This window comes from Pezoporus flaviventris, unplaced genomic scaffold (assembly GCF_033815535.1).
Source record: "Pezoporus flaviventris isolate CSIRO_AGI_PZ_B2104156 unplaced genomic scaffold, CSIRO_AGI_Pfla_v1 ptg000001l, whole genome shotgun sequence".
Taxonomy (NCBI): Eukaryota; Metazoa; Chordata; class Aves; order Psittaciformes; family Psittacidae; genus Pezoporus; species Pezoporus flaviventris.
Window position 1 is genome coordinate 8,525,834 of NW_026892549.1, and position 27,495 is coordinate 8,553,328.

At 40.3% G+C, this 27,495-nt stretch overlaps 1 protein-coding gene across 2 annotated transcripts in view; it reads right to left on the reverse strand.

Moving 5' to 3' along the window:
- DPP10 (dipeptidyl peptidase like 10) overlaps positions 1-27,495 on the reverse strand; it is a 563,373-nt gene that overhangs the window by 287,149 nt on the left and 248,729 nt on the right. Inside the window, exon 1 of one of the 2 annotated variants that reach the window (XM_061479109.1) lies at positions 15,577-15,958. The exons of the other annotated variant lie outside the window; for it this stretch is intronic. Within the exon in view, the coding sequence (XP_061335093.1) occupies positions 15,577-15,648 (72 nt within the window). The 5' untranslated portion in view covers positions 15,649-15,958. Of the gene's footprint in view, positions 1-15,576; positions 15,959-27,495 lie in introns of those variants that run through there. 2 annotated transcript variants of the gene reach the window in all.

Here is a 27,495-nt window from a genome sequence, read left to right on the forward strand (position 1 = left end):
TATTGGAAAATTTAATTATAATCAACAAAAAGTTCCATTTATTGAACAGACAACTTATGTCCCTAATGAAACAGCAAAAAAAAAAAAAAACAAAACCAAACCCTCAGATGCATTAGAACTATTGCACACTACTTAAGCCATAGCTATAGATACTGGGCATAAGAAGTATCTTCTCTAAATACCTGCCAACCAGTAGATTATGCGGGTAATTCAGTCACTGGTTATTTCTGCCATGATGCTGGGAACAGACTTGCCTGACCCAAGTTAAGGACATATGGTCTCTGTCAGATGAAGGCATCTCTTATCTCCAGGAACCACAAAACCAAACAGCCATGGGCAACTTGCCCAACCCCATGGGAAGGTGGGATTTCTGGCTCTTCAGATAAAGGACAAAACCTTGACCCTCCGTTATATCAGAGCTACACCCCCTGGAGAGCACAAACATCGTGCCAGGGGAATGCCTGGGAAATCCAGAGAGTCACAAAACCTATAGTACAACATTTTTATTCCTTGTGACAGTTTTAATGACTACCTCTTCATTTTTATGCAATCATACATGTCCTCTTTCCTTAGGATAACAAGAAAATTCCTTTGTGTAGCACTTTTGTGAACAATTTTCATCCATTATGAAAATATGCCAGTCATTAGTGAGTCAATATGTTTCTCAGTGTGCATGTCACCACAAAAGCACCCGCAGCAGTGAGGTTTGATTTGCTGTTAGATTTCAAAGATGACCATTCCCCAATTCCTGAACAGCAAGTATATGTATTCAAAGGATGAGGTACTCAATCTAGAAGAGACAGACAAGTAGTTCATGCATTGAAACTCAGTGAACATTGAAACTCATTGAAACAGTGACTGGAAGAAGGGGGGCGGGGGGAGGGGAGGAAGAGAGAAAAGAAAAAAGGCATGAAGGCATGAATGAGTTACTGTAACGCAGAACTCTGCAGAAACCAGAAATGCATGCGCAGATAATTTATGTAACTTACGTGTTTCACATTCCTACTGTTAGGCAGCATGCTGTAAAACCTGCTGTTATTACATGCTATACTGGCATGTCTATTACTTTCCAACAAGAAAATCATTACTTTGGCCTGCCTCTTGATCTTGTTGAGTTTTGTATAGCTCACCTGGCCATTTCCAAAACACAAGCTGAAAAAATATCTATAAATCAGATACTTGACAAAAAAAAAAGAAGTATTCTGTGCTACTTAGCAAAGCCAAGGCTGTACTGCATCAAATGCTACTGCCCACTTTTTAACTACACCATCACTTAGAAAAAATTGCAGTAATATAACGGTTCAATATTCAATATAATGAAGTAGGCTCAACAATGTTCCACCAGTCACTAAAAGAGACATTACTGACTGCCGTTTGTGAATAAACTTCCCTTTGTTGGGATTTAATCAACCTCCATTTTTAATCTGCATACATAAAACATTAAATGCTAGAAGCTTTAATTACTTTGAAAAACATTTGTTGAATAATTTAATCTCAAAGCACAGTTTTTTTATATCAAGAACCTCAAGAATTTACTTACAGGCAAAATCCTTTGAATAATCTATCAGCTAAATCTGACAGCCTTCATAGAAAGTTAACTCATTCTCAATGACTAAACACTAGTTCTATAAATACTTTTAAATACAGACCTTGTATACATATCATGTGCAATGTCAGGAAGAGAGAGACAGCACAACAAAACATTTTCCATTTGGCCCAGCCTCAAAATCAAGTCTGAATATACCAGATGTAAAACAAGACTTTTCTTGTTGGGAGGAAAATACTTCCCTGAGGTACAAAGTAGCCGATACCCCAAACAGATGGTGTCACTCTGCTAGAGCTTGGTAGACATTACTCATTTCTATGGCCAAACATGTATTCGCTAAAGCCATGAAACAAGTGTTAATGTATTTCTGGACCTGCTTTAACTGTAAACACCACATCGCACATTCATAAAGAAGACACACCTTCAGTCTCTTTCACTGCAGTACTCCATGCAGTACAAAGCAGAAAAGAAAGAAGTATGTTCCTCAAAATTTATACAGCAATTGAGATGCATTCTAATTCAAATTCTTGAGCTGTCAGGGAGAAAAAAAAAAAACACAACAAACAAACAAGTATGTTTGTATAGTACTGACAGCCAGATCAGGGTCCTAGAACCAGAGCTAACACCAGGTCATGGATGAACACTGACCACATGCAAAAGAAGTGAAGACTGAAATCCTTTCCATAGTCACAGTTGCAGCTTTCAGACCCAAAAGTATATATACATATTTATAAAAGTACATATATATATTTAACCATGCCAAGTGCAAGGTCCTACACCTGGGTCAGAGCAATCCCAGCCACAGCTACAGGTTGGGCAGAGAAGAGATTCAGAGCAGCCCTGCGGAGAAGGACTTGGGGGTGTTGCTTGATGAGAAAATGAACATGAGCCGGCCTCAGTGTGTGCTCGCAGCCCAGAAAGCCAACCGTATCCTGGGCTGCATCAAAAAGAGCGTGACCAGCAGGTCCAAGGAGGTGATCCTGCCCCTCTGCTCTGCTCTTGTGAGACCTCATCTGGAGTATTGTGTGCAGTTCTGGTGTCATCAACATAAAAAGGACATGGAACTGTTGGAATAAGTCCAGAAGAGGGCCACAAGGATGATCAGGGGACTGGAGCAGCTCCCGTATGAAGACAGGCTGAGAAAGTTGGGGCTGTTCAGCCTGGAGAAGAGAAGGCTGCGTGGAGACCTCATAGCAGCCTTCCAGTATCTGAAGGGGGGATATAAGGGTGCAGGGGAGGCACTCTTCATTAGGGACGGCAGTGACAGGACAAGGGGTAACGGGTTAAAACTTAAACAGGGGAAGTTTAGGCTGGATATAAGAAGGAAATTCTTTCCTGTTAGGGTGGTGAGGCACTGGAATAGATTGCCCAGGGAGGTTGTGAATGCTCCATCCCTGGCAGTGTTCAAGGCCAGGTTGGACGAGGCCTTGGGTGATATGATTTAGCGTAAGGTGTCCCTGCCCACAGCAGGGGTGTTGGAACTAGATGATCTTAAGGTCCTTTCCAACCCTAACGATTCTATGATTCTATGATTAAGTTTTGTCAAGTGCTGTATAGAAACTTCCCAACAGTAGGATTTCATATTCCAGAATGCAGCTCTTTAGGAAAACTTCCCTTTAACTCACATATAAGATAGCTTCTTATTCCTTTGCTATTACTACAAAGATTTATAGTAACATGTAAGAAGGAAAGGAGAAACTTTCTATCACTCTCAAGCAGCAGAGGGGGAAGAAAAAGATAACTGGCAAAAAAGCTAGGGTTTTTTTCCTTGTAGTTCATTTATAACGGCTATCAACAATGGTAAAACTACTAATAATTCACTGATTCACCAAGGCATCAAAAGGGATCCCCATCATTTTATCTGTAGACTGCAACCCATTACATTTTACTGGGATACTGCCTCTGTCCAAGAGCCAAGAATTTTGCTTGGGCATCTTTCTGGAAACCACTTTTATTTCAAATACATCAAAAGGCAGAGAGTTCAAAATTCACCTCAGCAGTTCCATTCCGAGAGTTAAATTGCCTCACCTAAAAAATACACTCCTTATTTCACTTTCCCTCTATTTTTTTTTTTAAATTTATGTACCTTAATTTATGTACCTTTTTTTGTTACAATGTTACAATGGGACACCTGAATGTAACAAAGACTGGAACCTGGAAAGCGCTTCTTACCATGTGTCTGTTTTCTCCCATAACTGGTGAAAGTCAGGGATTTCAGTCTCATCCCTCTCTCCAATTTACATACCTTGTTTCCACCAAGCATGGCCAGCACATGTTTTACACAGTGTATGTGCTGGAGTTCCTGCTTTTAATGGAAATCCACTACATTAAAATAGGTAATACCATTCGCCTCATTAAGGGAAATAGTTTCCATGTAAATGTGACTATATTCATTACTCTCTACTCAAGCACACTTCCATCCTGCTCAACTGAGTCACATGGGATTGTGCTGGCAGCAACAACAGACCGGGAATTTACAGCCCTAATCTGCTGGGGTTAGACAAACAAGGGATAATCATTTTATCCAAAAACATAGAATTATTCACATAAAATGTTTACTGAAAGTTATCCCTATTTACCACTTTATAACTAATCATTGAAAGATATACTGGATCATACTTGTTGTGGTTTAAACCCACCTGGTAACTCAGAACCATGCAGCTGCTCACTCACTCTCCCCCTTTTTTTCCCTCCTGCTCCCAGAGGGATGGGAAGGAGAATCAAAAGAATGTAAATCCCGCAGGTTGAGATAAGAACAGTCCAGTAACTAAGGTATAACACAAATGACATTGAAAATTATTCTCATTATTCACAATTTAAGAGTATTTTCCAAGATGAAGAATAGATAGTACAACGAAAACAGACTAAACTCATTTTCCTACCCAGAAGTATACTTTAAATACAGCTTTTTTTTCAGGACTGCACAAATTTTCTCATGTAAAACTCCATGCACAGAAGCAATTTGTACTGAAATGAATGAAATATCTTGCACATGGCATTCCCAGGATTTAGCCTACGTAGATGGTTTTGAAGATGGGTATTAACAAACTCTGAGATATTCCCTCAGCAGGAGAAGTGCACTTTACTGCAGCCACCCTTGGAGCTGGCCCACTGACACAGCAAACACAGCCTTATGAAAGTGCAATTCTTTGGTAGCAGTAAGTGCACCTCAAATGACAACCACCATGAGCACCACATTTAATAACATCTCAGGTTCCTGTCTTCAGGGCAGAAATCCAGAGCCTTAGCCAACTACCAATAACACAACTTTGACATTTCCAATTCCCAGAACACCACCACTCCTCAAACCCTGCAGCCACTTCAGCAATTGTATCCTTCAAGGACACACCCAAGTCATACAGAAATGCTGCAACCAGCCAAGAACAGGACAAAGGCTTTTAATCTCAGATTTCCTAATCTCCATCCTCTTTTAAATTAGTGGCACTCTTCAGATACATCCACCTAAATAGCCCTGTAGATACATCTATTACAGAAGATCGTATGTCCTACAAACCTCCAGCAAGACATATTCATGTTCTGTCCTTGTGTCTACTTTCTCTCCCATACCCTCATAGGCATCTCTCTAGTGAAACTGAGATCTCTTCACCACATACAACCAATTAATTTACACCATTGTATTTCCATCCTAACTGGGGAGGCAACAAATACTGGTATGTTTGAAAAACAGCAAACAAATACCTCCAAACACCTAAGAAAAATCCAGTGTTGCAACAAAAAAAGTCTTACAATGCAATTGCATCAGGCCTACAACCAAGTGAAAAACAGAAAAGCATACAATTGATTTTAGATGTATGCATTTATGCATCACCTTCTGTGTTTGTTAAAGCTACGCGGCAAAGAGAGAGGAGCAGAACTGGGGAGAGAAACAATTTTATGTTAAGGACCAGATATTCACAACCTCTATGTTTCTGGGTGTTACATGGACCGGCTCTAGTCTGACCTCCATTAGCAGCTAGAGAACCCCAAGTGTGCTCCTGGAGCACATCAGCTTCCTTAATTTCATCCTAAAGGAATCCAGTTCATGCTCAGAAACCACTCTGTGAGGCAAGCCAAAGTTCAGCAAGTTACAATCAGGATTTGTTTCACTTTCAAGTTTTTGATCCAAATTAAAATGCCACCATGGGCTTACCCAAGAGTTATTGTACTACAATACTGAAATGTACTGCAGACCAAAAAAATATCAAAGGGCAAGCTTGCTCACAGAATATTATTTCAGTAGAAGTATTTCCTCATCTAGAGGTGAGCAATGAACAATTGCATTCAGCATCTCCCCCACCCTACTGCTGGGGAGATGGCAGAAGGACACCTGACACAAGGACATGGAATAGTTAATTTCGAGTAAAGAGACTGATACTTTTGTAAGCTAGAGTAGTTTAAAAGATATTAACAGCAGTAGGCAAGGATATGTATTTATTTTACACTTTCAGTATATTACTTCAGAAAGGCAGAAACTGTTCTTCCCTTTTAGAAGGAAGAGAAGTCCTTTACTGAAGCACCATTTCATCCCAGGAAAGAAGTGCTATTACGTCAATTTCAGCTGGCAACTGTGAGAGGAACTAAAGCAAAAGCTGGCATTGCATTGCACTCACATATTATAAAAGAATCTTTACACACTCAGAAATGAGGCAAGATTTATGAAGAATATCACTGACAGTTTCCTAAATGTGAATAATACATTTAATAAAGTATAACCTGAATGAAACAGAAGATAAAGGGGAAAACACTCAAAGCTGGTTTTGAGGGGAGAACTGTTCTGAATTTGGGTTTTTTTGTTGTTATTGTAGGTTTGGTTGGCTGTTTTTTAGAACAGAAAGATACAGCCTGATTTGGATCCACAGCTGGGCTGGGTACTTTAGCTCCAGTGGAGAGGTGGCCAGAATAAGGGAGGTAAGCAAATCTCAGGAAAGTACTTTTTCAGTGAAAAAGCTTACTTTTTCTTTACCCAAATATATCCTTTGTTGACATGACACATGTGCTTCTTTCAGAAATTATCTATCATCTCTCTAGATGCATTATATGCAGTGAGACACCTATAGCAGATTCTTGGGTTTGGTGTACAGGATATCCGTGAGCTGATACACAAGGCTGTGCTGCTTGAAGAGTTAGTCCACTAAAGCCTTTTTCCTAAAGTTTTTCCTTTTCTTGAATAAGTAGGGGGTTTCTATGCTACAGCTAATTATACTATGAGGAAGAAAAGCAAACCTTCTTCTCCTAAATTCTTGTAGAAGATATCACCTATCACGAACTCTGAAACATTCTGCTAATGTCTGTTTATGTTTACACACAGGAGAGACCACAAATAAGAATTCAGATTTCCTCTAACATTACTCTATTTTCATCTGCTGACCAGTATATTCTTTAAAATACAGGCTTACTGTATTAATATCATTAATGTTATGGGGTGGGATATTCAAAATGTGGAGTTATTCTAACAATAAAATTCTATTAAATGCCCGTCTGTCTTCTATCGCTTCCATTAAATACATCACTCGGGCAGCTGAGACAGAAGACCACAACAGTACTCTTGATTACCATGAGTCTATCCTCTTCCATGCCTGGATCAAACATCAAAACACATAAATTCAATATATATTCATTATTATCCTCTGTTCTGAGACTCCTCTTATGATGTGTGAAAGCTAAAAGTACATTTAAGTGAGACAACATTCTTCAAGCAATTAGCAACAGGGAAATAAAAGTAAGGAAACACAGATGACAAAGATGAGATGACAAAGATGTTGCTTAGCTTACAAAGAGAACTATGACACTGGAGAAAGCAGAAAGGCTGTTAGAGAAAAATTGTTAGAAAAACTGTATGTAGAAGATTAAAGACGGGAAGCTGGGGGATGGGGGGAAGTATGATACAGGAGAGAATCACATGGATATGTAACAAAACTGAAGGGAAAAAGAAGCAAGGGAACATTGAGAACTGCTCACACAGAACGCAGCATTTTACAGAATCAAAAATGTATCTAAAGAGGGAGTGTAAAGAGACAAATTAAATAGCTAAGGATGCAACCCAAACAGTCACACAAGAAAAAAAACAACTTCACTGGAGTTTTCATGCGCCCATCCAGACCAGCTTTCACCCTCCTTCCTTCAGTTGTCACTTGTTACGCCATAATGAAATCAGAAATGTAGGGTACGCTGCTACTGAGGACTCTAATACCAAGCACATTTCTACCTACAGTGACAAGACACAGAAGGGGGCAAACCCCCTCTTCAGTACAAAACTGCATGTAGAGATCCCAAAAGAAATACAAGGAAATATGTATGCTATATATAGTTATAAGCCCTGTCTTTCTCCTAATGGGCGAGCAAACAACTTGGATGAACTGACAGTTGTCCTCAGGAACCTTTCCAGAGTCTGGTACATAATAATAGCACTGTAGTTTTGTCCTTTGAATTTGAAAACATGTCAGGACTTACTACCAATAATTTCAGAAAATGCCAATGACAACAGCTGGAAAACCACCTTTCATGCAATTTGAGTACTGCAGCTCAATCCATTTTACTGTACATCAAAGGACATTTTTTCCCCAAGATACAATGAAAATTAGTGCACTGCAAATACAATTAGTCCTGAAGATATTATTCACATAAGTAGTTCACTGACTTCAGTGAGGAAATCCATGTAAATAAGAACTTCAAGGATGAACCAGGATACAGATATATTTTCAGCCATCTCAGGGACCAAAAGGTAACATTATCTTCAATGTGCCACAATACAATGAACCTTTGAACTAAAAATAAATAGGAATCTTTTCAACTAATTTCCTTGCATTGCAACTACCCACTCATTCCAAAGCCTCATGACTTTGTGGGCTTATTAATTCAAGAAGATTTAAACTTACATTTATGCTTGATGACATCATGTCCTGACTCACACCATGTAGCCGAGGCTCTCAGTGCCATGGGTTAGTAGTGGCCTTGGCAGTGCTTGGGTAAGGATTGGACTTGATGATCTTAAATGTCTTTTCCAACCTTGCTGATTTTATGATATAATCATGAGTGCCCTAGAACGAGAAGGACCTTGACTAAATCTTTTATTAGGGTCTTTGCTCTGTTGCTATTTGCACCAGGATATTGCAGAATTCATCACAAATAAGGTGGGAATTGCTAAAAGATTTTCCTCAGGGACTTTCTGAACTGCACTTTCAGATTCAAGCCACACAATTTCTATAGCCATTTTGTGTTTATTTAGAATTGTCGTTAGACCATCCAATTCAAAGCTCTTCCGTAAGATTCAAAACTGCAGCACATCTTTATTTCTAAATAAGTGTCCTATCTCAAATCCTTACTCTGAAAGACTCCCCCAATATATACAAAATGCTTTGATTTAACCAGTCTCTGAAGCCTTAGGATGGGTAAGGGGGAAAGGAAGTCAGCAGCCTCTGTGCCATCAGGAGCAGAAACTACAAACACCGTCAGTGTTTGATTTAGTTTCTTGCACTTGCCCAGCATTTCAAACAAGTTTAGTGGGCTTCCCACTAGCATTTGGAATTCTCTCCATATTTCCAAAAAGCAAACTCTAACATTTGCCTAGTTTATTTTGTGGAAAGCTATGAAATGCCTTTTTTTTTTTTTCTCCCCAAGGGAAGGTAAACTGCAAATATTGCCCCAGGTAGTCTTAAATAACCCCCAAAAGCATTTAAAGAATCTTTATTTTCTTTAATTTATCACATTAATACTTCCTAATCGATTTTCTTAGACAACATCCTCCAAACACCAGAGGGCTTTTATCTTGGTTTAGAATCATTCAACACTATTTACAGATTCTCTACATAAATAACACATAATGAGTTATGTGGCTGTTGCCAGTAGTGTTAAGAAAGATTAGAAAAGGTCTCTTAGCTTCAGCTCCAGATCTGTAGGTCATCCAATGTCCTTCCTAATAGATAAATACAGTAATTTATCATCATCAGTCACCATAAGCATTGTTCTTTTTACTATCATATATTCATGAACATTATTCGATGCAGCTGAGTAGAGCGTAAAAGAAGTGTATGATTAAAGTGGAAAGGGACAGAGTTTAAGACATCTGAGATTTCGTGACTAATGCATACATTTGAAATATAACATCGGTCTTTTAAGAGTTACAAAGACAGCATCAACAAAATTACAGCTACCTGCTGGCAGGACACAAGCACCTGGAGCAGCAGATGAGCCTGCAATGTTAAAGGAAGTATAACATGTGAAGTAGAGTCTTGTACACCTACAAGTTTTCCACAGGTCAGACACATTTCAAAGCCATATTAATTGGGAAAAAATAAAAAAGGAAAAAAAATAAAAAAGGCCAAACACAACAAAAACAACAAAAAAAATACCCCTCCAGAGATCACATACAGTATTTATCCTTATTACCACTATGGGAAGAAGGTCTGTGTTCACATTTTTAACTTATGTATGTGATCTCTGAATGCCCTCAAGTTATTAAAAAATGCTAGGATGATGGCTTTCAAATTCTAGAATAACATCAAACAATAGCTCTGCTTCCTTAAAGAGTTCCTCCTTCTTATTAATTATCAGAATAGGTTACCTGAAGTTGGAAGATACTGGAAAGAAATACTGAAAGTATGTTTTAAGATGGGTAATACAATATGTATGTTCAAATATCCAAGGCTACTATGTAACCTACAGCAGGCCTGCAATTCTCTTTAACATAGAAGAGACAAAAAGATTCACAGTTTCACAGGTCTTGATTTATTGCATTAAGTAATTCCTTTAACCCACCTGCAAAGCAGAGGGCTCTAAATGCTGGAAAATCAGCTTCTCTGTTATGCTGCACAAATTGCCATATGTTGTTTTGAATGCAAGATACGGAGAACCTGCAAAAAGGCACCGGAACCATGAGGGGAGGGCAAGACACCATCGGCATGATTGCCTTGCCCTGAATCCACCAGCGGAAATCTTCATGGTTATAGTCCTGGTAGGTTCCCAGAGCAGAAAGTGGATAAAGCACTGGAAAGTTCTTGGTAAAGTTTTCTGCATTAGAAAAATGAGTTTCTGAAGAGCCACTCATCACTTCTGAATTTGAGATGTACACTGAAACATACTTCCATGCTATACAGCCACTTAAAAACATTTGTGTCTGTTCTCTCAAGCAGCCTAAGATCCTCCTGTATGTACACAGACTGTTTACAAGACATCATATAAAATGATGCTTCTCAATTAAAAGGAGAAGCACTTCACCAAAAAATGAGATCCTACTCTCCACTGCTACACAGAGAACAGAGCAGAAGACTAGAAATGCAATGAGGATGGAAAATGAGCTTCAGGCTTTTTGTGCTCATCACCACAATTGGGTACATGACTAAACTACATCAAAATAGCCACATGGCAATGAGAAAGTGAATCAAGGCCACACACAGCATTTGAAAGATTCCGCTGGAACTTGAATGATGAACAATATTCCAAACCACCACAGTTAATACATATTCACATAAGCTTCTTGTGCTACTGGTCATATATGCAACAGATATTGCAAGCCTTGTAATACTTCTCTCTGGATCCAGCACAGATATAATATGACAAATATATAGTGTACAAAAGAGAATTTAGAAATTAAAACTAAGATGTTTACTCTTTATGGAATATTCTGCACATAATAATATAACCTTATTTCTCCACTTTTATTGGCTGTTTTTTACCTGATGTTTCTGACATTATGTTGAACCTCACAATCCAGTATGTTTGAGACAGTGCCACATCAAAACAAGTAGAAAGTTCCACTAGGTTAGTAAGAAGGAAAAATGCAAAGTCACTTTGGATTATGTACTAGAACAGAGACTCTGATTTTAGCCTGAAGCCAACTCCGAACACAACAAAGAGCAGGTGACATGGACTTGACTACCTAACTAAATCTTTCAAGTTACTGGAACGTACATATGCGATTAAGAGTTCAAGTTTCTCCCTGACCTATCAAGCTCAAAACTACTTAAGCAGGGTAGGGGAGTGCCCCTTTAGCTTGATAAAACCCTGTTAAGATGAATACTGCTCTGAACAGACACAGCTATCTATCAACATTTTTCCTATTGCAAGATCAGAGTCTGTTTTCGGGAAAAAGCAGCAAGGCAACAAAGGAAGACCTATAAGTATAAACTATTTTGGCTTTAGTCAGCAACAAATAAACCACAGATTGTTCTCTTTCATTCAGAGTACTTTCAGAATATACCCCTTGTTTGGTGACCACAAAAACTGGTCCTGAGACAGAGAAAATTCAACTCCTCAAATCAAGGCAGTCAAGCAAACAACAGCCAGTTGTCCTTGTATGTATACTTAACATGTATTTTAAATGCTTATCAAATAATCTCACTATTTAGTGTAACACAATAAAGTCTGATTTCATTTTTCCTTCCATGTTTTAAGCAGAATAATGCCGTAGATTTTAACATGACATACAGTAAAGGGAAAAAAAAAAAAAGTTGCTTTTTTTTTTCTTTTTCTATTTTAAAATCAATTTTAGAAAGACCTGAAGTTGGAAGAGTAAAAGAGGCTCAGGAGAGAAAGATTATAAATTTCAAAGGTCTGTCTTTATACACACAAAGAACAGCAAGTAGCACCAGGTGGTGTAGATCATCTGTTTTTTGTAAACAGACTGAAGCCTCACAAAGGTAATACCTAGAGGAATTATCTTAGTTTTTCATCTGCAAAGACAGCAGCATTTATCAACCAGCAAGTCATAAGGGTACATTATATTTTTCAAATATGTTGTGTCCACTGACTATCAAATGGTTGTGCATTCTAAAAATGATCACTAAACATCATTGTCCAAGACCCTAGGACAGTTCTCAAAAGCTACAAAAAAAATGAAAAACCCTATTATTTGTACTCTCTAAGAGGAACTGAGGGAGCCACATCCACTCTCAACACAAGAGTTGAGGTGACAGAAGTCTGAGCACTTTGACAGAGCTTTCCAGAAATAAGCAGAAATACAAGTAATTTACAGCTATTTTCCTTTCTACAGATATATCATCTGAACATAAAGCTGTAATTTTGGCAATAAATATAAATCATCATTTAGCAAAGAGTTGAGAATAAATCTGGTTAATTTATCAAACCAATTGCCAAAACATCGATAGCACTGCTAATGTAAGTTGTTATTGGATGCCTTGGCCCAGGGAAGGCTTGGTTTAAATATACCATCAGGGAAAATATTGGATATGAAGTCGTATCCAATTTATTCATAAGATGATGGCTATGGGTGCTTTACTCAGTCAATCCAGGCTTTTATTTAAGTGGAGAGTCCCAGCATTAGCTTGCTGTAATTTGAAATTACAGCTCATGCTGCAAGCCTATAAATTTACCACAAATGCATCAACTTCAATATGACTATTCTCAGTGGTATCTGTAAAACTGAATTTTGAAATCAGGAGATTTACACTTAGAAAATCAGAAAATCTTGGTGTAATTCCTTGTTCCTTCTGGGATTTCCCACAGGTCCAACCACTTCTTTACCAGAAAAGATTTGCTGCTCCTATTGCCACAGGAGAGCCCCTAAGTGCAGATGTGGATTCTTGTTAAAAATAAAGAAACTATGGGTGTCACATGTAGTGACATTACAGGTTTACACAAGCTCAGGAAGCAAAATGCAGTGTTAAACAAGAGTACCCTCACAGAGATTAATTTCTTGAAGGCCCCAAGAAGACTGCATTTCCCACACGGGCCAGCCCTTGACACTGCCATGGGGGTATGGAAAACCAGGGTGAATGTATGAGCTCATTTGAGCTCCCCATGCCCACTGCAGCACCCATCTCAGCTGCAGCTCTGTAACTGCAACCACAAAAAAAACAAAACAACAAAAAGCCTCAAACCCTTAATACCCCTCTGTTAAGATCCCAGCCACATCACATTGCTATACTAAGAACAGTTTCTATCATAAACCCAGAGTTTATGCATTTTGAATGCTACCAAGGTGTACAAGTGGCCATGGTGTTCACAGAGATACACTAACCACAGCCTCACACTCCTCGGAGCTCACTGAAGGACTTAGGCCTGCATCCTTGTTATTAGCATTTAAAGCCATAAAAAGACTTGCCACCCATTAATAGCAACATTTGTATGCGATGCTGTTTTACACTGCAAGACATCCTCAGCACCTAAGACAACAGGCAATTAAAAGTTGATTTAATATCAACTTTCATCAACAAAATCAAACTTAGTCTGGAAGAACATTCACACTTCATGCCACCAGGGACAGAAGACAGATCAGCGGATCCCCACACACCACCATGAGAAACTGAGAACTCCAGAGCACTCAGGTAACAATGTTTCTATATTTAGAATAAATTCCTAATATTTAGCATATTTTAAATTGGAAACTTACTGCTGTTCCTCATTACGACATAAATGTGCAGTCAAACTGGTAATTTTTTGCATATAATATTAAGCCTGCTTTGAAAAGATTTCCACCTCTGACAATAAAAAAGCCATTCTGGCAATTCCACATGCCTGAACTAAATATAAAGAAATAAAGATTGGTTAAGTTCAAGTACTTCTTATTATATCATATATAAAAGTAGTAACCCTCTAAAGCAAAACAATGCCTCTGAAATGTATGAACTCTGTGAACCTCTGAGACTATTTAAAATGAATTTGACTTTTCCATTAATTCTGCTGTTTGCATGAAATTTAGTACTGATGGCAGTTGCCCATCTTTTTCAGATAACCTAACTCATGAAACTATTTTATTCAAGAAGGCTCCTCAAACTCAAATATATTATCAGTACTACATTGAAATGTGCCATAATGCATACACTTTTTAGCAAAAAGGATACATCTTTAAATTTATTTAAATGAATGGGGTCACAGATACTGGAAGGACTACCCAGAAGCTTAACATGCAGCCTGGCTGTGCATGCAATACTGAATACTCGGGCAGGGACTTTCTAACCCATGGCTGAGCACAATGTTAGGTTTTTTCACTCAATGTTAATATATTGGAGGAAAAGTGAGCTCTCTAGATGTACATAACAGTGAATGGAAAGTGAAAAGCGGGTCCCCATGTCCTGCAAACCCCGTTCAGCCTGCCGGAGTTCAAAACAGAAGGCGATGCGTATTGACAATGTGCAAAACAACCCCTGGTCTCGGAACGCAGCAGGAGTTTGCACATTTCGGGTTGTTTGCGGGCGAGGGCGGGATGCGCCGCGGGGCATCATCGCGGCGGCGCGGGCAGGTGCGCGGCTCCGATCCGGCCGGCGGCGGGGGTCTCGATGCGGACGCGCACAGCCCAATCCATCCCGATGCGTTAACGCCATTGCCCCAGAGCAACGGCGGTCTGATCAAAACTTCGATTTTGTGGTGGTGACAGCCAAGTTCAGCTGCTCCCGCGGTACCCACCACACGCAGAAGCTGCCCCAGGCTTGCCCGTTTCGACAGGGAGCCGGTACCGAAACACACCGGCACTGAGAGACACGGATGCCCCGGCCGGCCTCTCTCCCGCCATCCTCTGGAGGGACACCCGTCGGGCAAGGGACACGACTGCCGCCCGGCGCTGCCAAAAACCTCCGGGAAACCAATCCAGGGGGCACCGCTGGGCCGCTCCCGCGCCGCCGCTGACCGGGTGGCGATGCGGAGCACGGTCCCGCACCGTCGCCGGCAGCCCCGGCTCGCTCTGCGGCACCACCGGTCCTCACCGCCGGCAGCCCCATAGCGGCGCCGCTGGCGCCTGCGATATGGCAGTAACCCTCACCCGTAGGTGTTACCCCCGGCGCAACTCGCGGGGAAGCGGAGCGCGAACTCCTGCGGGACTCGCTACCGACGGGGACCAGGGCCGACCGACACCCCAGCCTCGAGGCGGGGCCGGACAAGGCTGGGTCTCCTGCGGGCGGCCTCACCGCACATCCCCCGAGACAGCTCCACAAGGATCCCTCTTCCCCCGGCCGATCCGCCCCGAGGGCGCCCGTCCTGTCCCCTCCAGACTTTTACCCAGCTCCACACAACTTCTCCGGGACGGCGAATGTCGCCTTCCGCCCCGGCCACCCCTCGGCGCCTCTCGCTGCGGGTCCCACCTGGTCGGGCTGCGGCGGCGGCGGGTTCCCCCTGCCCCCCGGGTGCGCCGGCTGATCCTTCATAGCTGTCATCGCAGGGGGCTCGACTGGACTCGACTCGGCTCGGCTCGCCGCCTCCCACTGCCGCTGCGGCTCCGTTCACCCCTCCCTCGGCGCCAGCCGCATGACACCAGCCTCCCCTGGAAGTGGCGCGGCGGAGGAGGAGGAGGAAGATGAGAAAAAGAAGGACTGGCAAGGGGCGCGGAGCCGTTGTTGCAGCGCCGCAACCGCAGTGCCCCGGAGCGCCGATGCTCAGGGGGCGTCCGGCCCCGCGGTGCCCGCCGCCGAGCCCCGCACCAGCGGACGGCACAGCATCATCGCCGGGCACCGGCCGCAGAGCGCCCCGCGCCGGGCACACTCTGCCTGCTCGCCCGCCCCGCGCCACTCTGCTCCCCTCCCCTTCCCTTCCCTTCCCTCCGCCCCGCGCGCCGCCGCCAGCAGGTGTCACAGCGGTTCCCGCCGGCCCGGGAGAGACCATCCGCCTCCCCGCCGAGGGGGCGCCGCAGCTGCCTGCTGCGGGGCCGCGCTGCCCGCTACCACCCCGCATAAACAGGCCCCGGCCCGGCGGGAACTTCTCCCGGTCCCCGGCCGCTGCTGCCCCGCCGCCGGCAGAGAAAAGCCTCGAGGGGGCAAAGGGAAAAAAAGGGGGAAAAGGAAGCGCAGCTGCAGGGTTTATGTTAGAGTTCTGTCCCGCCGCTCCCCAGCCCCGCCAAGGCGTTTCGCAGCGAGCAGCCAAAGGTGCGGCCCCCGAGCTCTGCGGGCATGGCCGCTAGCCTGGGGAGCTCAGCATGGGGCATCCCAACCCCTGTTTTCACGAAAGCGCTTCCCTTAGGAGGCCCATGGCTATAAAAGGGGTCTCAAGTAGTTATTTTATCCTGTTTTGTGATGAACTCAGCATAGGAGACTTTTAGGAAGCTGTGCGAAAGAACTTCAGGGAAGACCTTACTGTGTGTCCCAAAGCATCAGCTGGTTTGAAGGTTTTTTTTTTATAAGGACCAATAAAGAAGACTCCTGAAATTTGTTTCTAACCAGCAAGAAGGAAACAGTTGAAAATGTGAAGGTAGATGCTAACTGGAGGAACTGTGAACATGGGTTTTTGTAAGGAAGAAGAACCTCAAACGCAAGCAAGTGAAACAGTCTTGGGCTGAGCTGTTAATTCAGATGGGTTTCAGGATCCCACTCACAGTAGGACTGCATAACACAGGATTGTCACCTGGGGGTGACAGTGTACTGGGACAGGAACACCTGCCTGACAGGAGCAGCCCTAGCCTGGGTGTGAAGATATGTCAAGGTAGAAGGAAAGCTGTATGCAGACAGTGAGAGAAGTGTTTGAACTTATTCTTTTTTGTATCCAGCCCCACAAGAAAGTTCAGTTCTGACTGGACAGTGAGCATAATTAATAGCAGTGACAAAGAGCTATGATTTCAGCCTATGGTGATTAGAAAGGAACAAGAAGATGATAAGGTACTAAGGAATTACAGACCAGCCAGCCACAGAACAGTGTTGGGTATTTCTGTCATTCTGTATCACCCGTCACTCTGCTGACTCCTCCAATCAACAGATGCAATTTCTCATGAAGTCATGAGTTCTAGAAATATAATCAAAGTAATCAAATGAACTTTGCAAGCACCTAGATGAAAACTAGATGACGACTAATGGCCACCATTAATTTGCCAAGAGCTGATCAAGTCAAACAAGTCTAATCTCTTTCTTTAACAGGGTAACAGGCCTTTGAGCAGGAGAACACTGAATGTCATTTATCTTGATTTGGAAGGGCTTCCAGCACTGTCTTCCAGGACAGTTTCATGAGGTAGAAAGAAACATAATCTGAAATAGAACTAAAACAAGCATCTACAAAACTGTCTCTGCTATCATTTCCAAGGGCTCCCATCCACAGCAAGGCTGCAGCACAGGGGTTCTTCGATGGTCTGGGTGGGCTTCGACTGTGATTCCACAAGCACCGTGGTAGCTGAGGACACTACACTCATGAGATCCACCAACAGCATGAAGCTGCAGAGGATGCCAGGTATTAGAGGACATGGATGTAGAACAGGTAAGGTCATATTTTCCAGTAAGAAATGGGACATTACAGAGGATCTCAAATCTGCACTTAAGGCAGTGTCCTGCTGCAGTGAACCTGCCAAGTAGTGTGCTGCGAGAGACAAGCAGGACTACAGCTGTCACAGTGCATGGAGAAGTCCTGCTCTTGTCAGTGCTGGCAGGCCATGTGCTAAAGAAAGCAGCCAAGGCCAGGGAATGCACAGTAACATAGATGTGTGATGAAAAAAAAACAAAGGATTGGCAAGAACATACTCTGAAAATTGCTGGGATCAGATAGTCTTAAGGAGAGAAAACAGAGGGCAGATATGGAAACAATGTTAACAATGTTCAAATGCTTAAAAGATGCTGCAAAAGAATGAAAACAGCCTCTGTGGGCATGTCTGGAGCGATATGAGTACAGTTGGTGCTGCCCAGGATAGAATTGTCTAAATTAACTGACTCAATCTCTTTTAGTGGCTGACTTTATGATTCCTTTCCAGCATGACACTAAGGACCACCTGCAGCCCCCTGCATGAGACCTAGCTGCAAGAGCCTGTGGTGAGGGCTTGCAGTGCATGCCCTGGGTGTCTGCACAGTTGCTTTCTCTCAGCTCAGAATCAGCCATTCCTGCACTTCTCATCACAACATCTCTGCCCTTACCTCTCCATTTCATACCCCTATTTTCTCTTTTGTAATTCATTATTTCTCTACCTTCAGTACCCTCACAGCTGTCTGCCTTGTCCCTTTAACTTCTTGCCTTCTGCTGCTGTTTCTTTTCATATAATAATTGTGCTATGCAAAGAAAAATCAAGAAGGGCAACCAAAATGGCATCTTCTGTACGCCAATACCTACTGCTTTGCTTCATTGCTGCAGAGCAGCCTTCAGTGCCAATTCTTGTCTTGGCTGCATTCTGTAGGACTAGGGGGTCTTATTTTTCCTAAGCAGTGCCTAACATGGGGAGACTTTGGCTTTGCCTGTGGCCTGTAGGTGCTATAGTAATACAAATAATAAGTCTTAGAAATAGACATGTTCTAATTCATGCTGTTTATGGCACAGCAGGTATATTGCAACTCAACAAATTACTGAGCCCCCATCAGAGCTGAAGAATTCTAATGATTTAGGGTTTGAATGGGCATGTTTCAATAGAGATTACTTTCAGCTTGTTTTTGATGAGATCCATTGTGAAAGAGTTCTGCTATTAATCAAGAAGGAAAAAGACATTAGCAGTCAGTTTAGCTGAAGCTGGATTATTCATTCACAATATATTCACTGTGAGGTTTTATCACTGTAATGGACTGAGATATGGACTGTCCGTTTCATAAAGGTCATGCAAGCTTGTGGTTCAGTATTCATAAATCAATCAGAATTATTGGAAATGTATTTTGGGGTAGGAGATTGGGGATTGGCTCTATACACACCAAGTTTTATCTAAAGCTTCTTAAAATCAATATCAAAACTCTTATAAATGGCACCTGAGGATACCTTTAATCATCACTTTTGAATGCTGGTTAATTGGTTCGTAGTATTGATGCTTTGGGGATATTAAGTTAATTTACCATGTTTCAATACTGCCCACACCAAGTTGTATTTGGGTCTTTTTTAGTAAATTACCATTCAAAAGTCATTTGACTGAGTAGCTTAAAAGAACAGTTGTTTTACAGCTGTTAAGTGGACACTTTGAAACTGAAGCCGGGAATTAAAACAGATGCCATATGGGTAAAAGCAATTAAGATGCACAGTATTTATGGTAGTTTCTTGTACCATTTTCACCAAAACACCTCATAGTATCAGCAGGAAAAGCACTTAAGGCTTGGGCAAAAAAGCTGCAGAAAAAAATGAAATTACGCTCTTCAGTTCTTTGCAGAGTCATTATACTAATTCACCTGTGTTTCAACTGAAATGTTATGTTACAGACTCCTTGTAATTTCCTATCAAATGCAAGATCTGGGTGCATGAGTCAAGATGTAACATGATTCTTTTATCTTCCACATAAAATTAATATGAACTCCATCACAGTATTATTTCATTGTTATAGTCTGTATCACACGATGACTTAATTACATATATGTTTTGTTGATATAGCAGACTAATACAACACCCTGATTTTGGACAGGCATCAAGTAAGCCAGGAAAATGTTAAGGGAGTAAAAGGGCCAGACGTATGTGCAAAAAGAATATAGAGGAGGATGCCACAAGTGAGGGGAATTCTCCCTTTTCTTTTTGAAGAAGCCCTAGTTGTTTACTGCTCTCCCAGATAGCTATCACTTCAGGCTAGAGCAGTTACTGAGGGCACCCCTCAGTACCAAACGCTGTATGTGTGCCCTGTGTTAATCATTCCAGTGCCCTTGGGAGGTGGCTGCGAGGTGCAGTGTCTGAGCTGAAGTAAAGACATAAATCCTGGGTTTAAATAAAGTCCTGGTTATCAAGTATTAACTGTGTTGTGTCACGCAGGTGCTGCCAGTGTACAGATCACCATGAAGAGGCACAGTCATTACTAGAACAATGGAGATCTTGTCCCTTCCTTCAAGAGCAAGTTTTATGTTTGGTAAGTCCACTGCTGCTCCAGCGGTGGAGTTTCAAAGAACAAAAACTGGAACAGGTAGCTTTGTTTTCTGTATATTTTATATGGCCCTTATCACTGTGTAATTAACAACTGTACAGCCCAGTGAAGATGTAAATACTACTTGATTGCTAATTAGCATTCCCATAAAAATAAGAAGTGTGGTTCATCTTTTACACCCAGCTCACCCATTCACTTTGCTTCTGCCATTTAGTCAATTGACTGAGATCAAAAGATTCTCAATCAGCTCTAGCTTAGAAATTGAGGTTTGTATCTCTCTTGCTAGCAACCTTACTGCTCAGACTCTTACAACCTCCAATCATATTACCCACAGCCTCTGTGCAGCCCAACACTGATGAGTTCATGAAAGCTAAAAGATCACGGCTTGAGAGCTTGTCAGTGGCTTTTAAAATCAAATTTTATGAATGTACTTTGATTATGGGTTTCTGTCGCCTTTTAAAACTCTGGCAACGGGCTAGAAAAGTCCTTGAAATTATAAAGTCAATGAGTTTATAATTCAAATTATTTGAATTTAAAGATCAAACTAACGTGACCGAAACACAAGAAAAATTAAAATGATTGCTCTTCAGTGGTGTTTTAAGTGGCTTGCAAAACCTAAAGTTTTTGGGCTTGCAAAAACTAAAAATACTTGTCCAGAGGACAAATAACTCTAAGTCACATAAACCTGAAAAACAGACAGAATGTGGTTTTGTACAGAGTACTCTTTAAATTATGGTTTTAAATGACAGAATATTTTAACTTTGCTTCTTAAGAAATTCTTTGAGAGAGGGAAAATTCCAGGCAACTTCTGCTTTCAGAAATACATTATATTCTAATACCTGCTTCAGTGAAAGGCTATTTTCTTTGTAAATAAATTGTACTCATGTTTTTCTCTCCTTGTCTTGTTTTCGAAAAACAACCACTGCAAACACTGAGTGAATACAAATAAATGCAAATGTATTCCAGCAGGAAGGTTACAGGACTTATTAAAATATATGTGCAAATATTTCAGCAAAAGGAAATATACAGAAAAGAACTTAATTTCAAAAAAAACCTCTCATTAACCACTAAAATGCACAGCCAGCATTCCAGAGTGTTTGAAGGAATAGTTCATAACAGAAGAACACAGGAACTGTGATTACTGATCTATGGCATCCCCTCCTGATTACCCAACAATGTATGGAGTCACAGATAACAACAGTTTCCAAGAGAAAGAGAGATACACTAACATGTTTGTCCAACACTACAGCCTGGAACTAGGATTCAGGGGTCACTGTAGATGTCCTGAGGTGTCCAAACTACATGCATTCACCTGGCAGAGGGTCCTGCAGGACCTTCCTCCCCCACCTCTTTGTAAGCAGTAGCCAAGAGCCAGGTATGATGTCTTTATGCCTATAGGGAGGAATTTCACGCATTCAGAGGAAAGCTTTTTATTTGCTGCAGTTCTGACCAGCTTAATTATATTTATAAAATAATTCTTCTTACCAGTGTTGCACAGAGCAAATTTGAAAAACATAAGTATGAAGTGAAACCCAAGGTAATATCTATATTCTGACAATACCTTGCCATATACAAAGTTCAAAGGGAAAGGCATGCCCTACTTCAGAAGTTCTCTATAAAGTAACTCTGTACAAATTTATTTGTGGATTTTAAATCCTAATGGTAGCTCACAGCAAAAGACCCTGATTTGTATTTATCAAGCAGTTCACTAACATAAAACAGCATACTTGTGCTCATCACTAAAACTACTTTTTACTCAAGAAAAAAGTTAGAAAAGTTATGTATTAGGTAGGGAAGAGGCAAAACTAGATCTTAAGATTTTGAAACATGTATTTCCCTTTTCATAACCATTGCATCATATCTCTAAGCTGGAAAAAGTTACTCTAGGAACCCTTCACCATGAAGATCTGTTATAACTTTACATATAATAACTTTTGGCTTACTTTTTAATTCTTAAGAAGACACACCTGAAATTGAGGGGGAAAATGGTACAGTTTGTACTGGGGACTGGCCTGCATAGCAGATAAAAATATAAGGTTCAGATCTTTAAAGTTCTCTTGATGCGTATTGTTAGTAAAATATATGATTCAAGAAATATAAATATATTGTAATCATTATTGACAAATCTGCCAACATTTTATGGCTTAAATCAGGTTAAATTGGGTCAACAGCTGACTCTCCCAGGAACTCAGAAATCTTGTACTGACATAGGTATAAATCAGAAGTATGTCTCGAAAAAGCAAAAAGTTTACTAGTGCAACCTTATGGTTAAAAAGCCACAAGTGGCAAAACCAATTTTTTTCTCCTTGGTGGTTGCTACACAACTATTCTTCAAAGAATAGTTCTACAAAGAACTTTGTACAGCTTGCATGTACAATGACATTAAATGCTCGTTGAGGACCTCCTATCAATGGTAAATAATTGATAAATAACTCAGACTAATATTCAAACCCATTTTATGACCTAGTCCACAGTTTACCAAAATGAAATTGCTGTATTCAGGAATCCTAAGATCTACTTGCTACTCTTGGAAGACTTGTCAGATTCACAGACATTTACCATCAGGGATGTAACTAGGAAGTAAGTGGAATCTTAAAAGGACCCTTAATAAATTAAGCTCTTCCTTATTACTAAAAATTACCCATATTGAATGCTTTATTTAATTGAGCTATTTTGAAAATGTTGTTCTTATAGATTATATAAATCAATAGGGATGGATTTGGAAGACCAAATTTTATTTGCTAATTTTGGGGGATGGGATGTAGGATGAAAAAAAGAGAATGAGTGGAGTTAAAAATCAGAATAGAGTCACAATAAAATGCCATAATCTACAGTAAAATTAAATTTGGGAAAAAAAACTAACTAAAATGTTTTAATAGCACTGAAATATTTTCTTATTACTGTAGCAAAAGGATATGTTTTCCCTATTATGTTATTTAATTTAGTGTCATTATTTCTATTACATAGAAATAACACTATGCTAATTTTACTACATCGAGAAATTCACAATTAATTTAAGCCAGAAAGTTAAAGAAAACATTTCAATACCAGTCCAAACTATTCTATGCCCCTTTACTAAAATTTTGTTAAAATCTGTATAATCCCCCACCCTTTTGATCAGACTCCATTCTTGCAGGATGATTGCCCTGTGAAATATTTTCCATCCAGCTCTAATTCACTCTATGACTAAACCAACAAGCCATATGATGCTAGCACGAATTAAAACCCAATTTTCTATTGAGAATGTTATTTTCCTTTGAAACGGAGTTCTGACTGTGTGCACTTACTTTGTGCTTAAAATTATAAAAATCGTCTAACACTGCACACTTTGGTTTTAAAAATGGTAAACTCCGTTGGCTACCATAATTCTAAAATGCCTTACAACATTGAGGAGAAAAAAGAGAACAGCAGTTCTGTTTTCTGTTCAAAGCCTGTTTTCTGTTCAATACTCTTAATTCTGATTAGCAATCACTGGCTAGAGTATGCCTTAGAATCCTAAAAGACTTATTCGTACATCAAAGGGAAGGGAAAAGATCATGTATAAAATTACACCAGTGAGCTTTTTTCCCATTACTATTACAGTATGGAATGGAGCTGTCGCAGAACTATATGATAAAAGCCTATTCATCCATAGCAGAAGTCAAATAATGAAAGGTATCAAACATTTGTATAAAAACCACATATATTATCCAAGATTTGTATAATACCTTTTCTTTCCCAAAGGATCTGAAAATGTTGTACAGATAGACAAATTATCCCATGCAGAAAGCTATTCAACCATCAAGGAATAACAACTACAGCCCAAGGCAGAGCAGAACAATACAAATACACACAAAAAAAAATTAGAAATGAAGGAAGTATTCTCCAGTCAAGACTATGAGGAAGATGTTAAGTATACAGTATGTAAATATACAGTATTTAGGAAAAACCTTGCTTTTATAATCCTGATTCTTGAATAGAATAAAGCAGGATGTCTCTTGAATGCTGTCCATCATAACATTAACTGAAAGAAATAAATGCTTATGACTAGTAAGTATAGTAACAAGAATGACAGGTTATGCTGATTTGGGCTGTGTTAATTTTCTTCATAATAGTCCTGTATGGGGATATGCTTTGGATTTGTGCTGCAGTGTCAATAACACAGGGATGGATTTGTTACTTCTAAGCAGTGCTCACACAGAGTCAAGGCTTTTTCTGCTCCTTACACCACTCCACCAGCACAAGGCTGGGTGTGCACAAGGAGCTGGGAGGGGACACAGTCAGGACAGCTGACCCTGACTGACCCAAGGGATATCCCATACCGTATAGCATCATGTTCAACATATAAAGCTGGCGGGAGAAAGAAGTGAGGGGACATAGGAAGTAATGGTGTTTGTCTTCCCAAGTAACCGTGTGATGGAGCCCTGTTCTTCTGGAGATGACTAAACACCTGCCTATGCATGGGAAGTGGCGAATGATTTCCTTGTTTTACTTGTGTGTGCAGGTTCTGCCTTACATGTTAAACTGCCTTTATCTCAACCCATGAGTTTTCTCTCATCGCAGTATTAAATTATTACTTATTAAAAAAACCCAAACAAAACAACAAACAATAAAACCTCAAACTTCATTCTGTTGATGCATTTTATCCCCAAAACAGGGGTGTCTAGAATAGCTAGAAAGGAATAATTAAATGAATACAGCACCGTACTCAGCAACAGTCTACATAATTTCTACAGGCACAAGTTTATATGATCGAGTGTTTGCAACACTGCCATTTGGATTGCATATGGCTGAACTCTCAGTTCTAGTTCTGGTGGTGACCAGACATTTTATTTGGATAATACTCTGTAATTTTATCAGAGCATTTTTAGGTTGGCAGTCATCATAGCATTTCTGCTCAATAAAGAAGGTGGCAGAGACACTTGAGGGTACTTGAAGAAGTCAGAGGGTGTGATTTGAGGCAGAAGAGATCTCTTTCCATTTCAATATAATTATCAAGAATCTCTAATTAGAAGCAAAATAAGAAAAATGCAGACAGTGGGAAAGTTAATACAGTTGGAGACTTAGGAGGCTGCATTAAGAAGAAGTGTTACAGAAAATTTGGAACTATTTCTAACCTTGAGAATTGGACACAAACCTCAGACTTCCCAACTGTGCTGATAGTGTCCTCCCAGGAGACTTTCAGAGAACCACATATTGGCACACCGGTACTTTGATTCTAAATAACTACCTAAAACCCGTCCTCAGCATCATTACTCATCTGGTAGCCACATTCAGAAACCCTCTTGAGAATTTTGACAGGCTATTGGGCAGGAGAGACAGATAAAGAATTGCTGATGCTTCTAACCCTGGAGAATCCAGTAGGTTTGAGAAAAAAAAAATGGCTATTAAGGAGAAGAGCTATCCTTCACATCACTCCCCCTTAAGCTAGGCTGATACAGTGAAAAAAATCACACAGATGAGCAAAAAAAGTGGATATTATGAAAGTCTGAAACTCTCACACCAGCTATTTGGTTGGGAAATTGAAATGGAATTATAGGAAAGGAAATAACAGACCCCCCAATTAAGTATCTATGGTAGTGATATGTAAATGCCATGAAAATGAAAAACAGCTGCAAAAAGCTGAAGGTTTAGCACACAGTCAACAACATAAGCAGCACTACAGCATTAACAGAATACATTGCAGAATTGGGATTTTGCTGTAAATGGGTAATAAATTGTTCAAGAAGAGCAGGAAGAGAGAAAAAAGGCAGCCTTGCCTCTGTATCAATAACGCGTATCCTGGTTCTGAATCTTGCAATTCAACAAGTCAGAAGGAATTACTGTTGTCTTGAGCGACTCTGCTTAAAGATAAAAGGGACTATGAATAAGGGTGCTATACTGTAGGGAGTCATTCGTTCCCTATTTAACCTTGAAGATCAAGCACAAGCCTTAGTCTTGACAAATCTCCTGAGAGTCACATCTTTGTATTGAAGGGAGTAATATTCAGAAATATCCTAGGGAAGGATCAGGCAGCAAGGAAGATTTTTATTCTACAAACGTCCGATGGAAAAGCAATACATGCTGACAAAGATATGTCACCTTTCTGAATACACAGTATTTTCTTTTCCAAAAGAAAAAAAAAAAGAAAGGAGAAACCACCAGGGAAATAGAAGGAAGATAAAAAAATGGTTAAGAATCTAAAGTTCGAAAATTATTTCAATGAGGTAATTATGAAAAAAAGAAGAAAAAGGTTGAAGAGTGTTCAAAGATATCTCTGAGAAATTCAAAAAGATGGGGTAATTCTGGTGGATTGGAGAATGGCAAAACCTGCTTGCCTTTAACAGGGAAAAGGAGAATAAAATAGACACAAACAGCTTAGACTTTAGGTCTCTAAAAATATAAATACAGAACTTGATTTTATAGAAAATAAAGTGATAAAAAGAACAGCCAGCATTAATTTATCCATACCAGGTAATATCCAGCCAATCTAGTTTCACTCTTTAACAGACAAGCTGTGGATAATCAGGAAACAGTAGTGTAAGACTTCAAGAGTAACACTACCTAATTTTCTCAGAAGAAAATGAGGTTTAGATGAATACAGCGTTGCACAGCTGGTTGACAAACTATGTGAAACATCATGTTTTAATATTTAATTGCCAAAAGTATTTTCAGTTATGAACTTTCACAGACTTTTGACCAAGTCCCTTATTATTCATCATTATTTCACTTATTAGAGAGTATACTTACAGGCATTTATAAGTACAAAACTCAAACTTGGGAATGTGCAGAAAGGCAGATTACAAACAATATCAAGAACAGGATCAGAACTGAAAGCAGGCTGGAGAAGTGATCCAGGATGAGCAATGTGAAATTCAATTTAAAAGTGTGTAAAGTGCAACCCATGCAGAGGTGAAATCAGATGGACAAAAGCAACAAGCTGACAAACTGCAGTCCAAAAGTAATGGAGAATCATTTTCCCATGCTACATGTTGCAGCAAGCCACGAGCTAAACACAACTCAGGAGTCTGATGTTGTTCTCCAAAGAGCATGCAACAGTCCTAGAACAGATAAAAAGCAGGGCAAACAAAATTATTTGATCTGTTTAATAATCTTGAGGGTCTGTGGTTAATTTTGGTCACTACACTACAAAAAACAAGATGGGGAGCAACAAGCCAAGTAGTAAAGGAAATACGAGATCTGAGGAGCAGTTAAAGAAATGGGATTTATTTAATGTAGAGAAAACATGATTAGATTTTATTTGGCTAGACTTGGTAAATCTTCCACTATGTGAAAAAGTGTTATAAGGCAGGGGTACCTG